The 20074-nt window shown below is 47.0% G+C and overlaps 1 protein-coding gene across 4 annotated transcripts in view; it reads left to right on the top strand.

Annotated features, from left to right (window-relative positions):
• Positions 1-19459, top strand: part of FBXW11 (F-box and WD repeat domain containing 11) — a 57749-nt gene extending 38290 nt beyond the window's left edge. For all 4 annotated transcript variants that reach the window (XM_079319907.1, XM_079319908.1, XM_079319909.1 and 1 more), the window contains 9 exons: positions 1582-1672; positions 8903-9040; positions 9541-9659; positions 10332-10581; positions 11471-11589; positions 12165-12275; positions 12795-12873; positions 14290-14478; positions 17268-19459. In XM_079319907.1, the coding sequence (XP_079176033.1) occupies positions 1582-1672; positions 8903-9040; positions 9541-9659; positions 10332-10581; positions 11471-11589; positions 12165-12275; positions 12795-12873; positions 14290-14451 (1069 nt within the window). In that variant the 3' untranslated portion in view covers positions 14452-14478; positions 17268-19459. The remainder of the gene's footprint in view (positions 1-1581; positions 1673-8902; positions 9041-9540; positions 9660-10331; positions 10582-11470; positions 11590-12164; positions 12276-12794; positions 12874-14289; positions 14479-17267) is intronic.
• Positions 19460-20074: the final 615 nt, after the last annotated feature.

Below are 20074 nucleotides of genomic sequence, written 5' to 3'. Positions count from 1 at the left end.
TGCTGCACATCCTGCACCCACAGCTGGGATCCTGCTGCACATCCTGCCCCCACAGCTGGGATCCTGCTGCACATCCTGCACACATAGCTGGGATCCCTGCTGCACATCCTGCACCCATAGCTGGGATCCTGCTGCACATCCTGCACCCACAGCTGGGATCCCTGCTGCACATCCTGCACCCACAGCTGGGATCCTGCTGCATATCCTGCCCCCACAGCTGGGATCCCTGCTGCACATCCTGCACCCATAGCTGGGATCCTGCTGCACATCCTGCACCCACAGCTGGGATCCTGCTGCACATCCTGCACACATAGCTGGGATCCTGCTGCACATCCTGCCCCCACAGCTGGGATCCTGCTGCATATCCTGCCCCCACAGCTGGGATCCTGCTGCACATCCTGCACACATAGCTGGGATCCTGCTGCACATCCTGCCCCCACAGCTGGGATCCTGCTGCTCATCCTGCCCCCACAGCTGGGATCCTGCTGCACATCCTGCACACATAGCTGGGATCCTGCTGCTCATCCTGCCCCCACAGCTGGGATCCTGCTGCACATCCTGCACACACAGCTGGGATCCTGCTGCACATCCTGCACACACAGCTGGGATCCTGCTGCTCATCCTGCCCCCACAGCTGGGATCCTGCTGCACATCCTGCACACACAGCTGGGATCCTGCTGCACATCCTGCCCCCACAGCTGGGATCCTGCTGCACATCCTGCACCCACAGCTGGGATCCTGCTGCTGAGTCCTGCACACATCCCTCAGCCAGCTGTGGTCCTTGCTGTACATCCTGCACACATCCCTCACAGCCAGCTCTTCCCTAAACCACTTTGCAGTGGGTAGTTCAGAGCTCCTGGTCTCTGCTGGGACTGAAAAGCCCTTTCTTCTCTGGCTTTGTCCCATTCCTTTTGTGCTCCCACATCTGTCACCATTTCTTCTTGCTTGAGTCTGTGTAAATGTGGAATTTCTGTATTGCAGGGAGAGCTATAAATTCCATCACCTCACAAAAAGAGTAGCAGCACATCTGCAGGGCTTTTTCTTGACTGAAATATTTACAATTCGACTTTTTTTTTTTGTTTTTTTTTTTTTTGTTGGTTTTTTTTTTTTGTTTTTGTTTTTGTTATTTTGTTTTTTTTGGTTTTTTTTGCTAAAAGTGTAAAATAGCAGCTTGGGCTGCAGAAGCCTCTCAATAGAAACCCTTGCTGTTTGTGGCAGTGGAGTTTTCCTGTCCTTCCCAAGTTTCTGGAGAGCTGCCCTGCCTCATAAACCTGTTTCCCTGTGCTCTCTAGTGGTGTGCCTGAGCAAAGGCATGTACAGAGCCAGGGGATGGCACTCTGCTGCCTGCAAGCCTGATGGAGCAAGGAATGCCAACTGGAAAACACTTGTTATCTTCTTAACCTTGGACATTTTAAATGTTTGTCAAATGGCAAAGTCACAAGGGTTGTAATAGTGATACTAAAAATTTTCCAAGTATTTCTCAGAATATGTGCTGAGGGTTTGTTCAGGGCAGGCTTTGCATTCCTGTGAAGTGTGGATTCTTTGTGGTACATTGAAAACTGCATTTCTCCTTCTTTCTAGGGATCAGTACCTGTTTAAAAACAGACCAACAGATGGGCCCCCCAATTCGTTTTACAGGTCCTTATACCCAAAGATAATCCAGGATATAGAGGTAGGTGTTCTGACCCACCCTGGCTGCAGGACAGATAATGGGGCTGGTTTTCAGGTTCTGAGGTGGTGAATGTTGGAGCAATGAATCTGTGTCACTGCTGCTCTTGGGATGATGTAAAAAGCACCCTCAGCCACTCACTTCCACAGGTGCATTGGTTTAGGTATTAACACCATCCTTTTTGCATTTAAAGAGTTCTGGAACTCTGAGACGATGGATTTTAATAAAAGAGCAGGTTTAGGACACACTCCTCCAAGATAATTCCCTGTATTGCTGAATGTTCAGTGTATTGGTCACACTCACCTAGATGGTGATCTGAGGTTGGTGCCTTAAACACCAATTGTTTAAAATATAACTTACCACTTGTAAAGCAGTGAGTGACTGTTGCAAATACAGCTTTGGTCCCATGGGGGTTTATTCCTCTCTCCAGTAGTTTGATGGGAACAACCATCAGTCCTATGATGGTGAACCCACAGGGGCATCAGTGGTAAAGAAGCTTCAGATATAAAACTTTGCGTATCTTATTTGGAAATTTACAGGGCTGGGCTTGCTTGGTGGTTTTGAAATATTTCTGATAAATCAGGATCATCCCAGTGTTCTGCCAGCAGGAGAAAATGTGTGTTGCTCTGTTTGTTGTACCCACCACAAAGCTCTGAAGTTACACCACAGACTGTCACGGATTTATTTCAGGATGGGAAGTTATTGGTCTGAAATTCATTAGTGGGGAAATGTGTTTTGATGTTGAAGACAGATGTGAACTAATAGAATGGCAAATGGCCATTTGTGCTGCTTGGCACTCAGGGAACAAAATTATCCTCAACTCTGAACTCTGCTGTAAAATGGTTCTGCTGGAAGCCATAATGTGTTTTCCAAATACCTTTTTATAAACCTTGCTGCATCATTTATAGACATTTAAAGATAAAGAACTGAGCGTGAAATATACCCTAAACAAATACGACCAAATTTGATATTTATGTCTGAGCTGAATGATGCACTTGGTCATTGGAGGGGGATGTAGGGGATGACAGTGATAACTGCAATGATAAGAAGCCTGTGGGATTAAGAGCTTTTATTGTGATATTTTCTTGCTTTCTGCATAATTCTGGCCTAGTTCTGTAAAGAAAAGCAAAAGCAGCATGAAAACATTTTCACAGAACACTAAAACAGCTTGGCATCACTGTAACTCACACTTAAAATGTTTTTCTTCTGAAACTCATTTGTATAAGTGGAACATTTGTGTAGGCACTGTTGTTATTAGAGATGGGAAGGACTCCTTGAAGGTGTTCTGGGGGCATTTGAATTATCCCAATCTGCTCTTTAATGCTTTGGTTCTTTAGTTGTTGTAGATTTGCTTTCCTGTGCGCAGAAACAAAGCTCCTGTGTTGAATGGTTCTTGCTAGGATAAAGCAAGTAGGAAAAACCCAAGCCCCTTGTGCTTCTCTCTTCTCAATAAGAATAATAAATATAAAAAAATTGTCAGTCTTTGAATAGCTGAAAGTGGGAAAAGAGTAGGATTTAAAATGTGTTGTAGCAATGTGTGTGTTTCTGCCACAGCAGGTTTTCCCCTGCTTACCTGTTCCCTCTGAAATATTTCTGTTTGCCAGGTCTGACCTAGAGTGGGGTTGGTGTTTGTTTTGATAGTCAAGGGCCCATTAATTCTTCCACTTCCAAAAGTCTGTTAGAATTTTTCTAATAAATCACCCTTTAAAGAACTTTTCACAAATTGCTTCCCAAAAGGGCAAAAAAAAGCTTTTAACACTGTTTAAGATGTAGAGTGTGAGTATCTATAACAACCAAACCTAGCTTTAAGATAAACTTTGTCCTCCTCTTCCTGTTTTTATCCTGTTTTCCTCTTCCACAGTTTTGTACTTTTCCTTCCATTCTTCCATGTTTCACAGCAATGTGCAGAAGCTCTTAAATAAGACTTTCACCTTAAATGTGATGAATTTTTGTCTCTGAATACCAAAATGTTTTTTCTTCGAATATTTGCCTGGGTATTTAATAAGATCTTCCTGTTTCTGTCAGAGGGTCAGAGTTTAGGGAGCCATATTAGCATTTATAGCATTATATACCTATTGTTAAAATCAAATCCAAAGGATGTGATTTTTTTAATGCAGTCAAATATATTTGATATATCACAAAACTCTTGTCACTTGGTATTTTGCCAGAAAGATTGACCAAGTCCTGCTAGATTGTTTCCAAGAGTGAGAGTTTGGACTTTACTGCAGCTGGTGCTAAATTGGGTTGTGGGCAGAGATAAGCTCAAAGCAATGTGTACTCTCTCTGACTGTCAGAATTTGAAAAATAATCCCAAATCTGAATTAACAATTGGAAGGAAAAATGAGGGATGATAAACAGCAAATTTGAATTCTTTCCCTTGGGCTCTGCTTGCATTGTGGGTCAAAAGTTCATGGAGCCACAGAGTGGTGGGAGCTGAAGGGAGCACAGGCAGGGTTTGGCACAGGGAGCTTCCCTTGCCTCTCCAGAAAAAAGGGGGTGCCAGGGCCTGGTTACTTCATGCCAAACACATTTTAGGAACATAATGTCACTTCTGAATCATTTGGTTTGAAAATAAGAGGACATTTAGAGATCAGAAACCAAATTCTTGGAAAGAGATGGTTACTCCCCACTTTCCCTGGGAAGCCAAATATTTAATTAGGTTTCATTTCACAAGAGGTGGTCCAGTCCCTCCAAGCGTCTCCAAGTCACATGTTCAACTGCCAGGGTTCTTTTTTTTTTAAAGGGAAAACCTTTCTGGGTTTGCATTTGGGGGTTTATCCTAGAAAACTGGACTTGGTGTGAAATGTTTTAGTGGAGAACCCCATGGCTGGAGTGGGGTCAGCAGTTCCCATGGGGCCCTGTCCTCAGGCAGTTTGCCAGGCTGGGAAGCTTCATGCTGCTGCTTCCAGAACCCCAAGTCACTGGAATTTTTCCAGAGTATTTGTGAAGCTTGGCCAACTATTGTGTTGTCCCCTCAGGATTAGCACAAGGATCTATTTCTGGTGATGAGTTGAGAAGACTTTATTTCATAAATGTTCTCCTTATCTTGGGGCACATGGTGAGTGCTCTCAGTTCATTTCTATGGGCCCCCCTCATTAAGATGAGAATAAAAATGTGGTTTTTCTGAAGACTTTGGGAAAATGTAATGCCAGGCCATCAGATAAACACTCTATGTTCTTCTGATTTCTGAAAAGTTCAGGTTTTAAGAGTGGAACTGCAAGTTTCAAGCCTTAGGACAGTTTGAAAAAGGAGAAAAGTCAGTTCTTGCCCTAAGTCCCTGCCAGCACTGGGAGATGGCTGTTTTTGCAGGTTGCAGGGTATAATTTCTGAGGAAAATGGGTTTGTTTAGTACTGCTATAATTATGATGCTGGAGAAATTTTATGTGCATTTTATGTGTGAGGAGAACCAGGTCAGCATTATATACCTAGAATTTTTTTCAGCCAGCCTTTGAAATCTCTATTCTACAGGCACTTCCCAAAAAGCATTTCAAAAAAATGAGGCTGGCCAAGGAGAGGGCAGGCTATGAAGCAGGAGGGACCAAGTTGTGGAGCATGGCAGAGATGGCAGCTGTGAGCAGGGCAGAGCTTCCCTGTCCCCAGGGCTGGGGCCCTCGCTTGGCTCCCTTTGCCCCAGGTCACTGCTGCTTTTTAGCACAGAGGGGCTGGAGAGCAGCCTTGAAAGGGACCTGGGGGTCTCTGCTTGTCACACCCCTTAACTTCATCATGAATGAATTATTAAGCCCTCTCTATCCTGGTGACACAAGTTCATTTCCTTGTGCCTTCCCTCTGCCATGGTCAAGAGGGATTTTCTTTTTTCCCTTTGAAGAAAGCTTGAGAAGAACAAAGGGCTGGATTTTCATGGCTGATGCGTCAGGAGAAATCCCTGCACACGTCACAAATGTGATGTTCCTTTTGCTTGTTCCTTCCCCACTTGTCCTGCAGGAGAATTGTGTATTCAGAGGGAGCAGGAACTCCTTGGTTTATGGGATTAAGATAAACCCACTTACTCTGCAATAGCATTCACAAGGATAAAAATGCAATTGTTAGCCAAGGACCTGAACACAGTGTACATTATCCAATGGGGAAAAAAAAAAAAAACCCTGTTCCTGGTAGATTATCTTTGTCACTTCCAGTGTATAGTTAGTGTTCCAGCTGTTAATGCAGATGGATTGCATTTTTTTCACTGTGCATCTTTGCACCGGTGGATATATTCTGGCATGGTCCAGGCTTGGCTATACCTCTGTATCTTGGACTACTTTCTGTTTGTACTTTCCTCACTAAATGCCTTTTTTTCTTTCAATCCATTTGTGCACCACTTCAGCTGCCAAATGGCTCTCCTGCTGTGGCAAATGCCTTGGCAAATGCTTGGTCTTTATCCCTTGTATGTCCAGATTTTGTTGGTTGTGCAGCATTTGTGAGCCTCTCACTGCTGTTGCTCTGGTGAGCTTTTTGCAGAGTGTGAGAAACTGTGGGTGTGAACTCAGGTGACTGTTCTGCCTTTTACTGGGAAACCCGAGTTGAGAGGCACAGGAGGCTTTTGTGGGCATCTGCAGAAAATACAGCAGTAGGTGTTGGATGTCTTGGTGTTGGTTTGGAACCACAAATACACAAATAAATGCTGGGATTCTTCAGCCCTGCCTCCCTGACTCTTGTAAGAGGCTACAGACACAGCGATCTCCTCACCCCTCACACCTGCTGTCCTCTCTTGCTGTGTCCAGTTTGGATATCTCCTGGCAGGAGGGTGCAGAGCAAGAGCTTCTCTCCTTGCAATGTGGAGTAGTGGCCAGAAATTCCCTGCAGCAGAAGCTTTCATGTGGCTGCCAGTTCTTCGTTAGCCATGTTCCTCTCGGAGGGTCCTGCAGCTGCCCACCCACTCAGTCTGTTCAGGCATCCCAAATGTTATTTCTCTGGATGTGCACATCTGGTTTCACTCTGCTGCCCAGGGAAGTGCTGCTGTACATTCTGTGTGTCGTGGCTGCTTTCCCAGCATCCCAAGAATTAAGGCAGCATGAGGGGATTTTACAAGTTCTCCAAAAACAGGCACAGGTTTCCCACAGTAGCCACACCACATAATGGCTCCATGGAATGACATCTCCTCACAGAACTGAAATGTGCACCTGTATGTGCCTTGCTGTCCTCACAGAGATACACAAGGCTTTAGTTCCCTTTATCTGAAGGCAGCATTTTCTAGTGGGGAGCAGCTGGAGTAACTTTCTGCAGTGAAGCTGTGAGTATGGAGCCAGCTCAGGTCCCCAGTGCCTGGTGAGCAAATTCCCACTGCTGCTGCTCTGTTTGGGAAGCTGTGAGCAGCATTTCTGGTTTAAGGGGTTCCCATGGGAAGCTGTGACCGCAGCGTTTCTGGTTTGGGGGTACCCAGCGTGTTCTAGAGCTGCTGGGAGTGGCTATCTCAGGAAGCTGAAGTGTGGAAGGGCTCAGAGAGCATTGACAGCTCCTCTGGCACATGCTGCCAGCTCAGTGCAGACCTTTCCAAGAGCAAGGCTTTGGGGAAGCTCTCCCTTAAGGCTATTCAGAACCAAGCATCTGAACATAAATAGTTTCTAAACTATTTAAATTGGCTGGTTGGGATCTCTGATGCCTTATCTCCTGTGTCTCCAGTATAACTATTGCACATTTAACTCTGCTACCTTCTGATCTGTAATTGGTTCTTGCTGTTAATGCCTGCAATTCTCTCCTGGTTGAGGGTCAGAGGTGTTGTTGAGCTGCAGTCATGCCCTCCTAGCCCAGATGAGATAAAGCTTGGGAATTACCTGTCCTTGGCCCTCTAGCCCTGCATTCCATGCTGATCAAGGAGATGGGCTGATCTCTGCAGGGCTGTGCCAGGTTTGGGCCCAGTTCCCAGTGGGACAATCAGCAGGGCACTGCCTGCCCAGGAAAGCTGATCCCAAACTGACCTTGCACTGTTCTGATTTCATTGGCTTCCCCACCTAACTAGAAGGGCATGAGGGGGGATGGGTGGCCTGTCAGCTGCTCCTCTAGAAGCATCTCTTCATATTTGTGATTTATACCAATTCCTGGGGCACATCAGGTTTGTATTAGGACTGGGTATAATTCTCTCCAAATCCCATAATGGGAGATGATTGAAGGAGCAAACACATGGAAAACAGAGTGGAAAGTCAGTTTTCCCTTGAAGCAGATGTGTTTTCCTAGAATTGGGATGTCACAGTTACACTCCACTTCTGTCTTGACTGAGGGTTCAGTCAGTTTTAATCTTGGAGGAACTGCAGAGGTGCCTGCTACTGCTTTGGAAGTTAGGATTGCATAATAAATATGCTTTTCCAAACAAACTGCCAGTCTGTCAGCTTCTCCCCAGGTTTCCATGCAGTATTTGGGGAGAATCCCAGGGAAACAGCTGAGCACATGGTCTGTGCTGGTGAGAGATCCCAGCCTGCCCAGGTGCTGCAGGTGTTGGCCTGGACTTCTGGGCACACATTCTCTAATGGTTGTGTTAGGATCTTCCTGTCCAAAACCCCACATTGCTTTGAATCCAGCATCTGTTTTCCAGCAAGGAATAAGACTGATTAAGACCTGAAAATCATGCTGATTCTGCTGTGAAATACTTTGCAGCTTTTCAAGGCATGTCAGGTCTCTCTCCTTAAAAATACCTCTCAGAATGAAAATGTTGAGGATTACTCTTCCACAGATTTCAAGTGGGGGGAGAAAAGCAAGTTTGGGTTATTTGAAACCCTGTAGTTCCTGTTGAGCTTTATTTTTATCAGGGTTTTAGGTACTTACAGGAGAGTTTCATATTTCAAAACCTCTTTCCAAGGTGTGTAAGTACAATTAATGGGTGATATGGCTGGTTAGGGGAAGTCCCTTCACCCATGTGTTGTACTCAGCAGTTCTGTAGTGTTGCTCACCCAGGTGAGGCTGGACAAGGTTCCATGTGAGCTCCTGATCTCATCTTTGCAGCTTTTGTGGGTTGGTCACATGAATATGGTGGGAAAGGTTCTGGAGTGTATTTCTGTAATGGCTTCTTGGGAAATTCTCATTCAGGCTGGTTGACCATGATTTCCTCCATAAACCTTTGTCATGACAGATTCCAGTAGTACTAATGATTATTCATTGTGGTTTGTGTGTATTTATTGGGAGCAGGAGAAGAGATTTGTTTTCTGTCCTTCAGTTTCAAGGGTGGTGTGTGTTAAAGTGGGGAGCTGGGGGTGTAGGACAGTCCTGCAGCCTGTAGCCCAACTGCTGTTTTTGCCCTCTGGTCAGACTATAGAATCCAACTGGAGGTGCGGGAGGCACAACTTGCAGAGGATCCAGTGCCGCTCTGAGAACAGCAAAGGTGTTTACTGTTTACAGTATGATGATGAGAAGATCATCAGTGGCCTGCGAGATAACTCCATTAAGGTGAGGCTCCCCTTGTCCTTGCCCTGCCCTGAGTGGGGCTCTGCCCTGGCAGCTGCCTGTGCTGTCTGTGTGTGCCTGTGAGCCTGCCAAGCCCTCAGCTGCACTCTGCTCTGGGAGCTGGGGCACTGCTGAGGTCACATCCATTAACTGCAGAGGTGTGCCCTGCAATCAGTGTTCCCCGGGAGGGGGGAGGTCCCTCTGTGACACTGGCCTTGGCTGTGGCTGTTTCCTTGCCAGGCCTTTGCTGCCATGCTCATCCTCCTGGCACTTCCTTTGGCCAGGCAGGATTTGATCTCATGGTGCTTGGTTATTTCACTCTTCCTTCAAAAACTTACATCAAGACTTCTAAAGCTGAAGGGAATGACAAGGCCTGCTGATGGGACAGACTCACCCCTCCTGGAGTCTGCTTTTCCTTCTTCCTTTGCAGCTGTGACCATGTTCAAGTCTTGAATCCTTGTTCTTGATGTTAATAAGCTATTTACCCTTCTTGTTTCTAACAGATTTGGGACAAAACAAGCTTGGAATGTTTGAAAGTATTAACAGGACATACTGGCTCAGTTCTTTGTCTGCAATATGATGAAAGAGTTATTGTAACTGGATCTTCAGATTCTACAGTGAGGTGAGTGTTAAGTTCTTGCACAAAAGTAATTTGAGTATCAGGACTGGGAATATTTTCAATAATCTCTAAATATCAGAAAACATCCCTAAGATGAATGTGATACTTGTATTCCAGAAGCAAAATACTCATACTTGGCAAAGCATCATATTAAATAATTTTTTTTTTCCAAATCTATTTTGCTCTTTTAGCATTAGGAATTTTGAAGGAATATGACCTAGAGATTGAAGGCATATTCTGAAGTTTTGGAGTGGCTGATGGCCAACTGTACAATGATTCCTTCAGTCAGGGTTTCTTTCCGTACCCTCTGACACATTGTAGTTGTGACTGTTGTTGGGAGGGTGTTCAGTGCACCTGGAGCAGGGTAGTCATGACTGTTGTTGGGAGGGTGTTCAGTGCACCTGGAGCAGGGTAGTGGTGACTGTTGTTGGGAGGGTGTTCAGTGCACCTGGAGCAGGGTAGTGGTGACTGTTACCGGGAGGGTGTTCAGTGCACCTGGAGCAGGGTAGTTGTGACTGTTACCGGGAGGGTGTTCAGTGCACCTGGAGCACTGCCTGGCTGCAGCTGTGCTGGCAGGGAGGCCCTTGGAGGCTGGGGCAGGCTGGTGTGTGTGCCAGCCCAGAGCCATCCCTTGCCCTGGGGCGTTGCGTGGGGTGACAGCGCTGTGTCCCGCAGGGTGTGGGACGTGAACACGGGTGAGGTGCTGAACACGCTGATCCACCACAACGAGGCCGTGCTGCACCTGCGCTTCAGCAACGGGCTGATGGTGACGTGCTCCAAGGACCGCTCCATTGCCGTGTGGGACATGGCCTCCCCCACCGACATCACCCTGCGCCGCGTGCTCGTGGGCCACCGCGCCGCCGTCAACGTCGTCGACTTCGACGACAAGTACATCGTGTCGGCCTCGGGCGACAGGACCATCAAGGTGGGTGCCACAGCTCTGCCTGCCCCAGGCCTTGCTGGGGACTCTAAGCCAGTGGGGGCTTTGGGCTGCGCTGGAATGTTCTCATGGCTTCTGCTCTGCAAATGCACAAAAGCGGAGCCCGTTTGCTGTTTGAACTTCTCGTCTCAAGATCGCTTGCTTTGTTACATGTGGCACATCCTGTGCCTTTCTCTGGTGGTATTTTTAATTTCACTTGGCAGTTCTGTCCAGACATGAAATTCCTCGCAGTGCCTTTCCTCACCACGCCTTCCCAGCAGCTCAGCCAGGCTGTGCCATATTTGAAGGGTTCAGAGGCTGGATTTGAAGGCTGTTACATACCAGCAGATTTGCACTAATATAACAAAGGCATTTCCACCCTGCCCTCTCTGAACCAGAGCTGCCTTAGCCTGGGCCAAGAAGTTCTTGGCAGTTCTGTGTCCAAACCTCTGCCAGAGATCCTGCTGCACTCTGTTGGAAAATGAGCCACTCTGCATTACAACTTCAGTTACAGTTCATTAAAAATGGGCAAAGTTGATTGAATCCTTTAATGTTCAGACCAAGCTTAAAGGCTGTTTGGACCTTCTCTTACTGAGAACTTCCTAGTAATTTCTTTGATAAAAAAAAATGTGGTTTTGTGTTTGATAACTCTGGTTTTAAAAACGATTTTTAACTTATGAAGTGTAATGAAATTTTTGAAATCATTTTGGGCAGTCTCTCTCATCTGAAAATGTTTTAGATAGACCCCCCCAGCAGTGCCAGTGCCCGGGCCCTGCTCTTCACCTCTGAAGATGCTCTGTGGGTTCCCAGTCCTCTCTGTGGGCTCCCAGTGGTTTCCTGTGCAGTGCAGGGCCCTGTTGGGTGCACTCTCAGGGGTGTGTCCCTGTGTCCTCAGGTGTGGAGCACCAGCACGTGCGAGTTCGTGCGGACGCTGAACGGGCACAAGCGCGGCATTGCCTGCCTGCAGTACCGGGACCGCCTGGTGGTCAGCGGCTCCTCGGACAACACCATCAGGTGGGTGCTACAGCTGCTGCCACGGGCCCCCTGCCCTGCAACCAGCACTGCCCTCAGCTGCAGAACCTCCTTGGCAGGGCTGGATGCTTTATGGATGGGGCTTAGCTCAGTGGGGAGTAAACATTTCACAGCCCTGTGGAAGGATGGGACACTGAGGTTTCAGAGGGAACAGAACCTCTTATCTACTGCTGTCACCTTGTCTGCTGGGAGAGTTGGGGAGACACTGTTCCCTGGCTAATCTGTTTACAAAGAATAGAAAAAACTTTGTTAGAATTTCCCAGAATGACGCATCTGGGAAACACATATTTACTTGCATGTGATTTGGAATGATGACATTCATTTTGATATCAGTATCAAATATGATTTACACATATCATTACACATGCCATTATATATATATATATATATATATATACACATACAAATATCATATACACATATATACACATATCACTTATTTTGATATTTGCGTATGCAGCTGCTCTATTTTAAAATAACCCAAATTAATACCTGCCACAGCAAACCAGGCAGTAACCCTGATGTGGGAATCAGCCTTTCTCCTGGTTTCTCCCCAGGCTCTGGGACATTGAATGTGGTGCCTGTTTAAGAGTGTTGGAAGGCCATGAAGAGCTGGTTCGCTGCATCAGGTTTGACAACAAGAGGATTGTTAGTGGAGCCTATGATGGGTAAGTCTGAAAGCATTTCCAGAATTCAGCCTTTCTGTTCTGGGGCTCTTGGGAGTCTGCAGAGCATTTCTGTGGGGCTGAGGGCAGGACTCCCCTCCAGAGCACCTCTGCCTTGCTCAGTGTCTGCAGTGCATTGTGGATTCATGGCAGTTACATCCATACCCAAATTCTTCATTTCTTTCTCTACTTGAAGAGCTGCTGAAAACAATTCTGGATCTGGGTTTGGCTGTTGCTTTTTATTTGGGCTCAGTGTGTGCCTGGGCCCAGCTTCATTCCCACATTGCAGAGTGTGCATTGTCAGTTTGTCTGTTACAGCCACCACAGAGCCATCACTGCAGTGGCTGCTGCAAAGGAGCACAAAACCACAAAACTACCTGACTTTTACAAGCTTGAGCATTAGTATTTCTCACAGTGTGCTTGATCCTGAGCAAGATGCTGTACGGAAAAGCTAGCAAGCTTTCTGGGGCTTTGGGTGTTGTTTTACATGTTTTTATAATGATGTGCTTCTCTTTCTTTTAGGAAAATTAAAGTTTGGGACTTGCAAGCTGCTCTTGACCCTCGTGCCCCAGCAAGTACATTATGCTTGCGTACATTAGTGGTAAGTAAAAATTGATTAATTTTGGGTGGTCTGTGGTGTTTTAGTGCACTATTGTGGGTAAGTGGGAATGTCAGGATGGTTTATGAAGTCTAGAGTGCTTAAAAATGAAGAAATATTTCTTGTCATATCCTGGATGATTTGCATCTGAACTTAAGTTCAAGTTCTGGTTTGAGATTCTCAGATGCTCTTAAAAGAAAAAGAAATCACCATGATACTGTTTCAAATCACTCTGGTTATTGATGTGTTTCCCTAATACCACTGAAGGACTGGTTTTAAATTTCCTCTTATTAAAAAAGGGGCAAGAATCTTGGGAGCCTTTCCCAAACTTTTCTCCTAACCTTTCCCTTTGGAAGGAAGAGCTGGGAAGGAGGAAGGGAGGCTGAGTCCAACAGATTGCCACAGGAACTTGCAGCCCTTCAGAGGACTGTCACATTTAAGGCTTAAGTTGCTTAGGTTATATTTTTCTTCGTAATGAGGGGTTTGGCTTATGACAGTAGACTTAATTAAAAATAGATGGGGGAATGAATTCCTTGTTCTTTTCACCCAAATGTGTGTGAAACTTGACTTCAAGAGTCAGCCCATAGCAGCCCAGAGTCCTTGAGTGTAGGTGATGCATGTGCTTGGCCTTTCCAGCACCTGCAGAAGTGCTTATGTGGTTGCAAATGCTTCTCCTTTTTTTCTCTTCAGTAGTTTTGATATAGAGATGATATTTAACTATTCTTTCATTTAGTTTTAGGGAAGAAGTTGTTTGTTTCTGTGTTCTATGGGTATCCTGTAGCTCAGGTTGGAGTTTGGGATCACTCTGCCAGCTTGGGCTAGTTCTCCAATAAAGGCAGAGTCCCCACTTTAAATATAATGAAAGTGGGTAAGCAGGACTGAGGGGAGAGCCTTTTCTGGGCTTCTTGTGCCACTTGGAGATTTGTTGGAAGAGCTGCTGGAGCATGTGCTCCCCTTCTTACTGCAGTGTTTGAATTCCTGCTGGTGTGTGAGCCCTGAGGATCCTCTCATCAGGGTGGAGCTGTGATGTGCTCTGTGGGGCTGCACAGAAGCAGAATCAGCAGAGAATTCTGCAGGAGAAGGAGCCCTGGCACAGCATCAGTGCCAGCCAGGGGCTGAAGTTGCTGCTCCTTGGTGGACAGACAGCTTCCATCTGGAGCAATCTCAGTCTGTGGCTGGACTGGCCCCAACCACCCTGAGGGAGGGAGGCTCGGGTTGCAGCTCTGGGTTTGAGAGCTGTGTGTTCTCTGTAAAGAATGTACATACAAAAGCAGCTTTTCTTCAGTCTGTGTGTAATGATGAAGGTTTCTGATCAGCACAGCAGAGTTTGAGCACACCTTGTGTCCAGATCACTGTGTGATAGCAGTGCACTGCAGTGTTTCCCTCTTGCCTTGCTGACTACTTGCCTCTTGCCCACAGGAACATTCAGGACGTGTCTTTAGGCTCCAGTTTGATGAATTTCAGATCATTAGTAGTTCCCATGATGATACAATTCTGATTTGGGATTTCTTAAATGTGCCACCGAGTGCCCAGAACGAGACCCGCTCTCCATCTAGAACATACACCTACATCTCCAGATAACAGTGTGCACTTTACTGCCCTCACAAGGTAAGGCTGAATGTCTGAAACCTTCCCTCTGCCTGCAGCTTGGCTTACTCAAACAGCTCAGGTTTTCCTTAAGAAATTAAAGCCTTTTAAAGCCCCTTTTTTCCCTATCTAGCCTTTGTGTGGTCACGCTCCAGCATGTCCTGTTAGCTTCCCCCTTCTGGAATCCCCTGTGGTTGTAGTTGGGTGTTCAGGCATATTAGAGAGAGCTGTCATGTATTCACACATTGCTGGGAATTGAGGAGCCTTGGTGTGTGGCACAGGTACTCCAGCTGCCCAGGGTGGGGTGTTGGGAGCTCTCCATGGCTCTGTGCAAGGAGCTCTGTGAGGAGCACAAGTGGCAGGGAGAGCTCAGAGCTGTCTGAAACAGAGCCCAGAACTTGCTGGAGTTTGGGTCCCTTTCCCAGTCACTGCAGGCAGTTCTCAAAGCACAAAGTTGGGAGTGTGGATTCTCCTCTCTGTTGCTGCCAGCATCTGCAAGTCAAACTACACCTGCCTGTGAGGGCTTGGAAACACAGGCAGTGCCTTCCAGAGCACAGCAGTGCCAGTGCTTCCCAGGAACTGGAGACACCACAGCAGGAGGGGCTGGCAGTGACATTGCCCCAACTGGCAGGATGCACTTTGTTTGAAGTAGATAATGAATACTTTGATTAAAACATGGTGTGGAAAGCCTTCCTGTAAGAAGGGATTTTCCTTCTCTCTCTGATATATTTGTCCCTGCTGTGTGTTCCTCAGGTTCTTGAGCTCCTGCAGGCTCTCCTTGTCTGTCTGGGAAATCCCTTCCCTTGTGGAGACACGAGGTGCTCCTGCTAAAAGATGAGATTTCTTGCACCTCAGGGAGGGTTAGCTGCCCTCACTGCTGCTGGACTCCTTTCCAAACAGCCAGGGCAGTGCCCTCTCTGGCTCTGACACTGGATCTGCTGGCACCTTGCTCTGCAGGGAGGGTCAGAAGCAGCAGAGTGCCACTGGCAGGCTGAGCTACCCCTCAGCAATCCTGGGATCAGGAGGAGCTCTAATGCTGTGGCCATGAGCCTTGGGCAGAATCCCAGCCCAGCCTTCCCTTCACAGCAGCTTTAGGAACCCTGCTGCAGGGGGAGCTTAGTGAAACTCAGGGACTTCAGGGACACCTGGAAAGGCTGCACATTATAAACAGGCTCCATCTAGCTTCAGTCCTGCATCAGTGCTTGTTTCTATTAACTAAAATGGTCATTTGAGATGGACAGATTCTGGTTTTCAGTTACAGATTGGGCAGGGTTCTTTAAAAGTCACACACAGTGTGTCTTAAGCACAAAAGAAACACAGAATCACAGACTAGCTTGAGCTGTCCAAACACTCCTGGAGCTCTGGCAGCCTCAAAGCTGTGCCTGTTCCCTGGGGAGCCTGGGCACTGCCAGCATCCTCTGGGGGAGGGAACTTCTCCCAAAATCCTGCCCTGGCCCAGCTCCAGCCACTCCTCAGCTCAATAAATGAAGAGTGGTACAAAATTCCTGTCAGCTCCTTGGGCTGATGCCACTGGGCCACATAGGACACATAGCTCTGTCTTTGGGGATTGCCAGGGCAGTGGAGATGCCTTTGGCAGGGGGTTGTGCTGCTCACATCCTGCACTCCTGGCAGTGGTGCACAGCCCAGGAGGCACAGCTGGGACCATGCAGCCCCCAGGTGCTGCTCTTGGTAATGACAGTCCCTTAACAGCTATTTCCTCTGCTGCAGAGATGCTGTGATGTCACTTTTTGACAGGTTTGTCTGACTTCAGAATCCAAAAACCCTAAATCTACATAAAATTGTGGTCAAACAGATAATATTTCATCATTACATTTAATGAAGCAGTTTTATAAGCTTTCAGACATCACAGTCTTGTGAGTTTTGAAGCAACCTTGCACACGTTTTTACAGGCTTTGCAATGTGAGGCTCTTCAAAGTGGATCAGTTTTGACAGTCCTGGCAGTTGGCTGTGAGAGTTTTATTGCTTTCTCTTGAATTCCTGTTGTTTATTGTAACATGATAAAAATTGTTACCATATGATAGTCTAATATTTTGGTATTAAGCATTAGGCCTTAGGCTGAGGAAAGGGAAGTGCCTAAGGATGTTTTAACCTTTCATGGGAATGTCCTATCAGCAGAGGGAAGTTCTTCTTAGTCCATTAGAGATGGTTTTGGGAAGTGGCAGGTAAAATCAAAGCTCAAATTTAATTACACTCAGACCTCACACTGCCTGCAAGCTGATAACAGAGCCATCAGGCTGGAAATTGGAATATCAAAGGATTTGAGGTTTTTGTCTGTTTTCCTAAAAGCTCCTTGTATGTTAAAGCAGCTGAACTTGTCTCCTGTGCAGAGCTCTGCAGGGTGAGGAAGGAAGGACAATCCCCTGGAATTTGGGGTTGGGTCTGGGGGGCTGAGCTGGAGCTGTCCCCATCCCCACCCAGGCTGGGGCTCTGTGTAAGGGAAGTGCCAGGGACCAGGCAGAACCTGCAGCTGCTGCTGCAGTGGGGCCAGAGCACAGCCCAGAGCCCCAGTGTCACCTGTGCCCTGGCTGTCCTGCCCCAGTGTCACCTGTGCTCTGGCTGTCCTGCCCCAGTGTCACCTGTGCCAGTGTCACCTGTGCCCTGGCTGTCCTGCCCCAGTGTCACCTGTGCCCTGGCTGTCCTGCCCCACTGTCACCTCTGCCCTGCCCCAGTGTCACCTGTGCCTGTGCTCTGCCCTTCCCCTCTCAGCCTGCCTGCAGAGGATGCTGTGAGCACTGGGGTGCTCCTTGCTCTGTGCCTCCTCTCACTTCACTTGTCTTTGTCTTTTTCAGGGTTCCACAGTCTTGAACTACTGGATTTTTGGCTACTACATGCCTGAAGATGATTGACAGCTAAAGTCAGAATTGGTTCTAGATGCTGTGTAGATGCAAAGCAGCACAATTCTATATCTGAATTTCTTAATCTTTCCTGCTCTCAGTGGTCGTCTTTGAATTTGCTACAAATTCACTGACTTGGAGTAGATGAATTTCAGAAGCCTATCCTTCCCTGCTGTGAGAAATCCAAAGCTTCACATGTAAATTGTCAGTAGAAACTGAACTCTGATGGCTTGTTTTTCAGATATAAATGAGAAGTCAAGAAAGGACTTGGCCTAATTTATATTGCTTTGCACTTTTGTCTGACTTTAAAGGAAAAAAAAACAAAAACAACATTCTCCAGTGAAATTTGGGTGCCAAACACATGCCCAGAATGTACAGAGCTTTGCTTTCCAGTCACCACTGACCTTTAGGCCTCCCCATGGCAGGTTCAGAGCCCCTTCTGTTCCCTAGGTGTACGTTGGACTCTTGGAAATATTTCTGAGTTGCTCAGTAATATTTTTGGATTACAGTTTACTTGTTTCTGCACCAATATTTTCTTTTAAATTAAAGATTCCCTGGAACTGGGGCTAGGTTATCTGAACTAGTTGTATAGCACTGTCTTTTCCTTTGCCCTGTGCTCTGTCCTCCCGTCCTGATGTTGGCTGTAGTCCCTGTGTGCTTCCCTCATCTCAGATACTGTGTAAGCATGTAGATACCTTGTACATACAGCAGAGTGCCAGGCTCGGGGTGTCCTGACACTACACACTAACTCAGCGTGGTGGCACTTGGCAGCAGGACGTCCTGACCCTGGCACTGGTGGTGACACCATTACCTAGACATTGTCTCTGCAAAAAGAGCTTTTCAGTATTCATTAGTTGGGGTTTTTGGTTTTGTTTTGTTTTTTTTTTTTTGGTTTCGGTTTTGTTGTTTTTTGTTTTTGTTTTTTTTTTAATTTTAACGGGAACTACATATTTTAAAATGTAATTTCTAAACTTTTTAAAGATTAAAAGCTGTTTAATTTATGTTCTGTATGTTATATTTTTGTGCGGCGGGAGTTGCAGCTGTGTCTCCAGCACCAGTGGGGCCTGCTGGTGTCCTGGTAGCATTGGTTTGGCTGCTCAGTGGAGAAGGTACCATGGGCCAAAGTTGCATTATTTATGTTTGCTGTGTGACACTTGTGGTGGTGAGAGGAGCCCCTTCCAGTCCCTGCTCTGCTCCCTTGCCCATTCCCAGTTCCCGTGCTGTTGTCCCAGGAGGATCAGCTGTCCTGGCTCCTCCCCCAGTTCTCACAGTGTCCCTGTCACCTGTGTGCTCACTCGGAGCCCCAGTGTGCTCCTTGGCTCAGGAGGAGGTGTGGAGCAGTGCAGAGGGAGTTTGCAGCCCCGTGGAGCCGGGCTGTGCTGCCATTCCCAGCGCTGTCCGTCTGTCCTGTGCTGGAGCAGCTCCTGCCTCCCTTGGCTCCTTGCCTTTCCCTGTGCAGCCCTGGGGAGCTCGAGGTGTCCCCAGCCCAGCCCAGCCCCTGGCAGGGCTCAGTGCAGGGCTGCCCCCCTCCCCGAGTTCCTCCAGCTATTTATTCATCCAGATGAGCCAATGTGGTGAAGTCCAGAAGAGCAAACTCGCTCCTGAACGTCCATGAGGTCACTTTTGGTAAGCTTGACAGTAGTTCGTGCAAGTGTCTTACTTTACCCTTCTCATCTAATAGCTTTAATATTAAACTGTTTAAAAGAGAGAGATCTGTTGCAGCCCTGAAGAAGAAGAGCAGAGTCCTTTTTTTAAAAATGCATGTGTAAGATTTAAATTCCTGTTTTTTCTTGGGAGATAATGGTATTTGAACATGCAGTCTAAACTTTGTGCTTTGTGTAACATAGCAGTGGACTTATGTGATTGGCACCCAAGGAACTCGACTCCTGGGATTCATGGTAGTGATCCTGGCTGCACTCTGGACTTTGTTTTGCTAACCATAATTGAGCAACTGTACATTACTGCGATATTAATGTTTCAAAGCACTGGGATAGTCTAATTCTAACTTGTAATTATGTTTGCCAATTATCTGTTTGGAAAGTTGGTGTATGAACAGCTTCTTGAAACTGTTAAATTGTACAGATATCGTTCATGATCTAAAGCTTTGTACTGTGGAATGTGCTTAATAAAAAAAAGTTTGAACTTAATTTGCCACATGCATGGATGAGTGATGTCACCTCAGCAGAGTTTGGGAGGGAGTTCAGGGTGGGTTGGAGCAGCCTGGCTGGGGAGGTCCTTGCTCAATGCCCTTCCAGCCCAGCCCCAGTGGAAGGCACAGAGCATGTGGAGCCCAAACCTGTGTCAGCCCAGCTCCTGCTCTGGCACGGGGTGGCAGCTGCTGGCCACCCTTCCCTTTCCTGGGGACAAACTGGGAGCAGTGGAAACTGGGGCTCAGCTCATTCACCCATCATAGAGCTCTGAACCCTGCTGCCTCTGCAGGAACATCATCAGGATTCTTACTTTACTAAGAATGTAGGTAGAATTTTTTAAATACAGGTCATCTCCTGGCTTGTAGAAACAGCCTCCATGCACTGAGCTGTGCAGAGGCTTCCAGGGTTTGCCCTGACTCAGGAGCAGCTTTGCCTTGGCCTTTGCTTGGCTGCTGTATCTTGTTCAGTGTTGGGTTTGGTGTGTGTCTGTGGGACATTTCACTGTCCTGAAATGGTTTTGGAGGTGCCATAAACGCTTTGCTAAAAATAGGAGTTGTTCTGGCTCAGCATTGGCAAAGCCAGGCCTCAGGAGTGGCTCCAGTGCAGATCACT

This window comes from Erithacus rubecula, assembly GCF_903797595.1.
Source record: "Erithacus rubecula genome assembly, chromosome: 16".
Classification (NCBI taxonomy): domain Eukaryota; kingdom Metazoa; phylum Chordata; class Aves; order Passeriformes; family Muscicapidae; genus Erithacus; species Erithacus rubecula.
The sequence above is the reverse complement of the archived record's forward strand: the minus strand, read 5'-3'. Positions and strand labels throughout refer to the sequence as shown.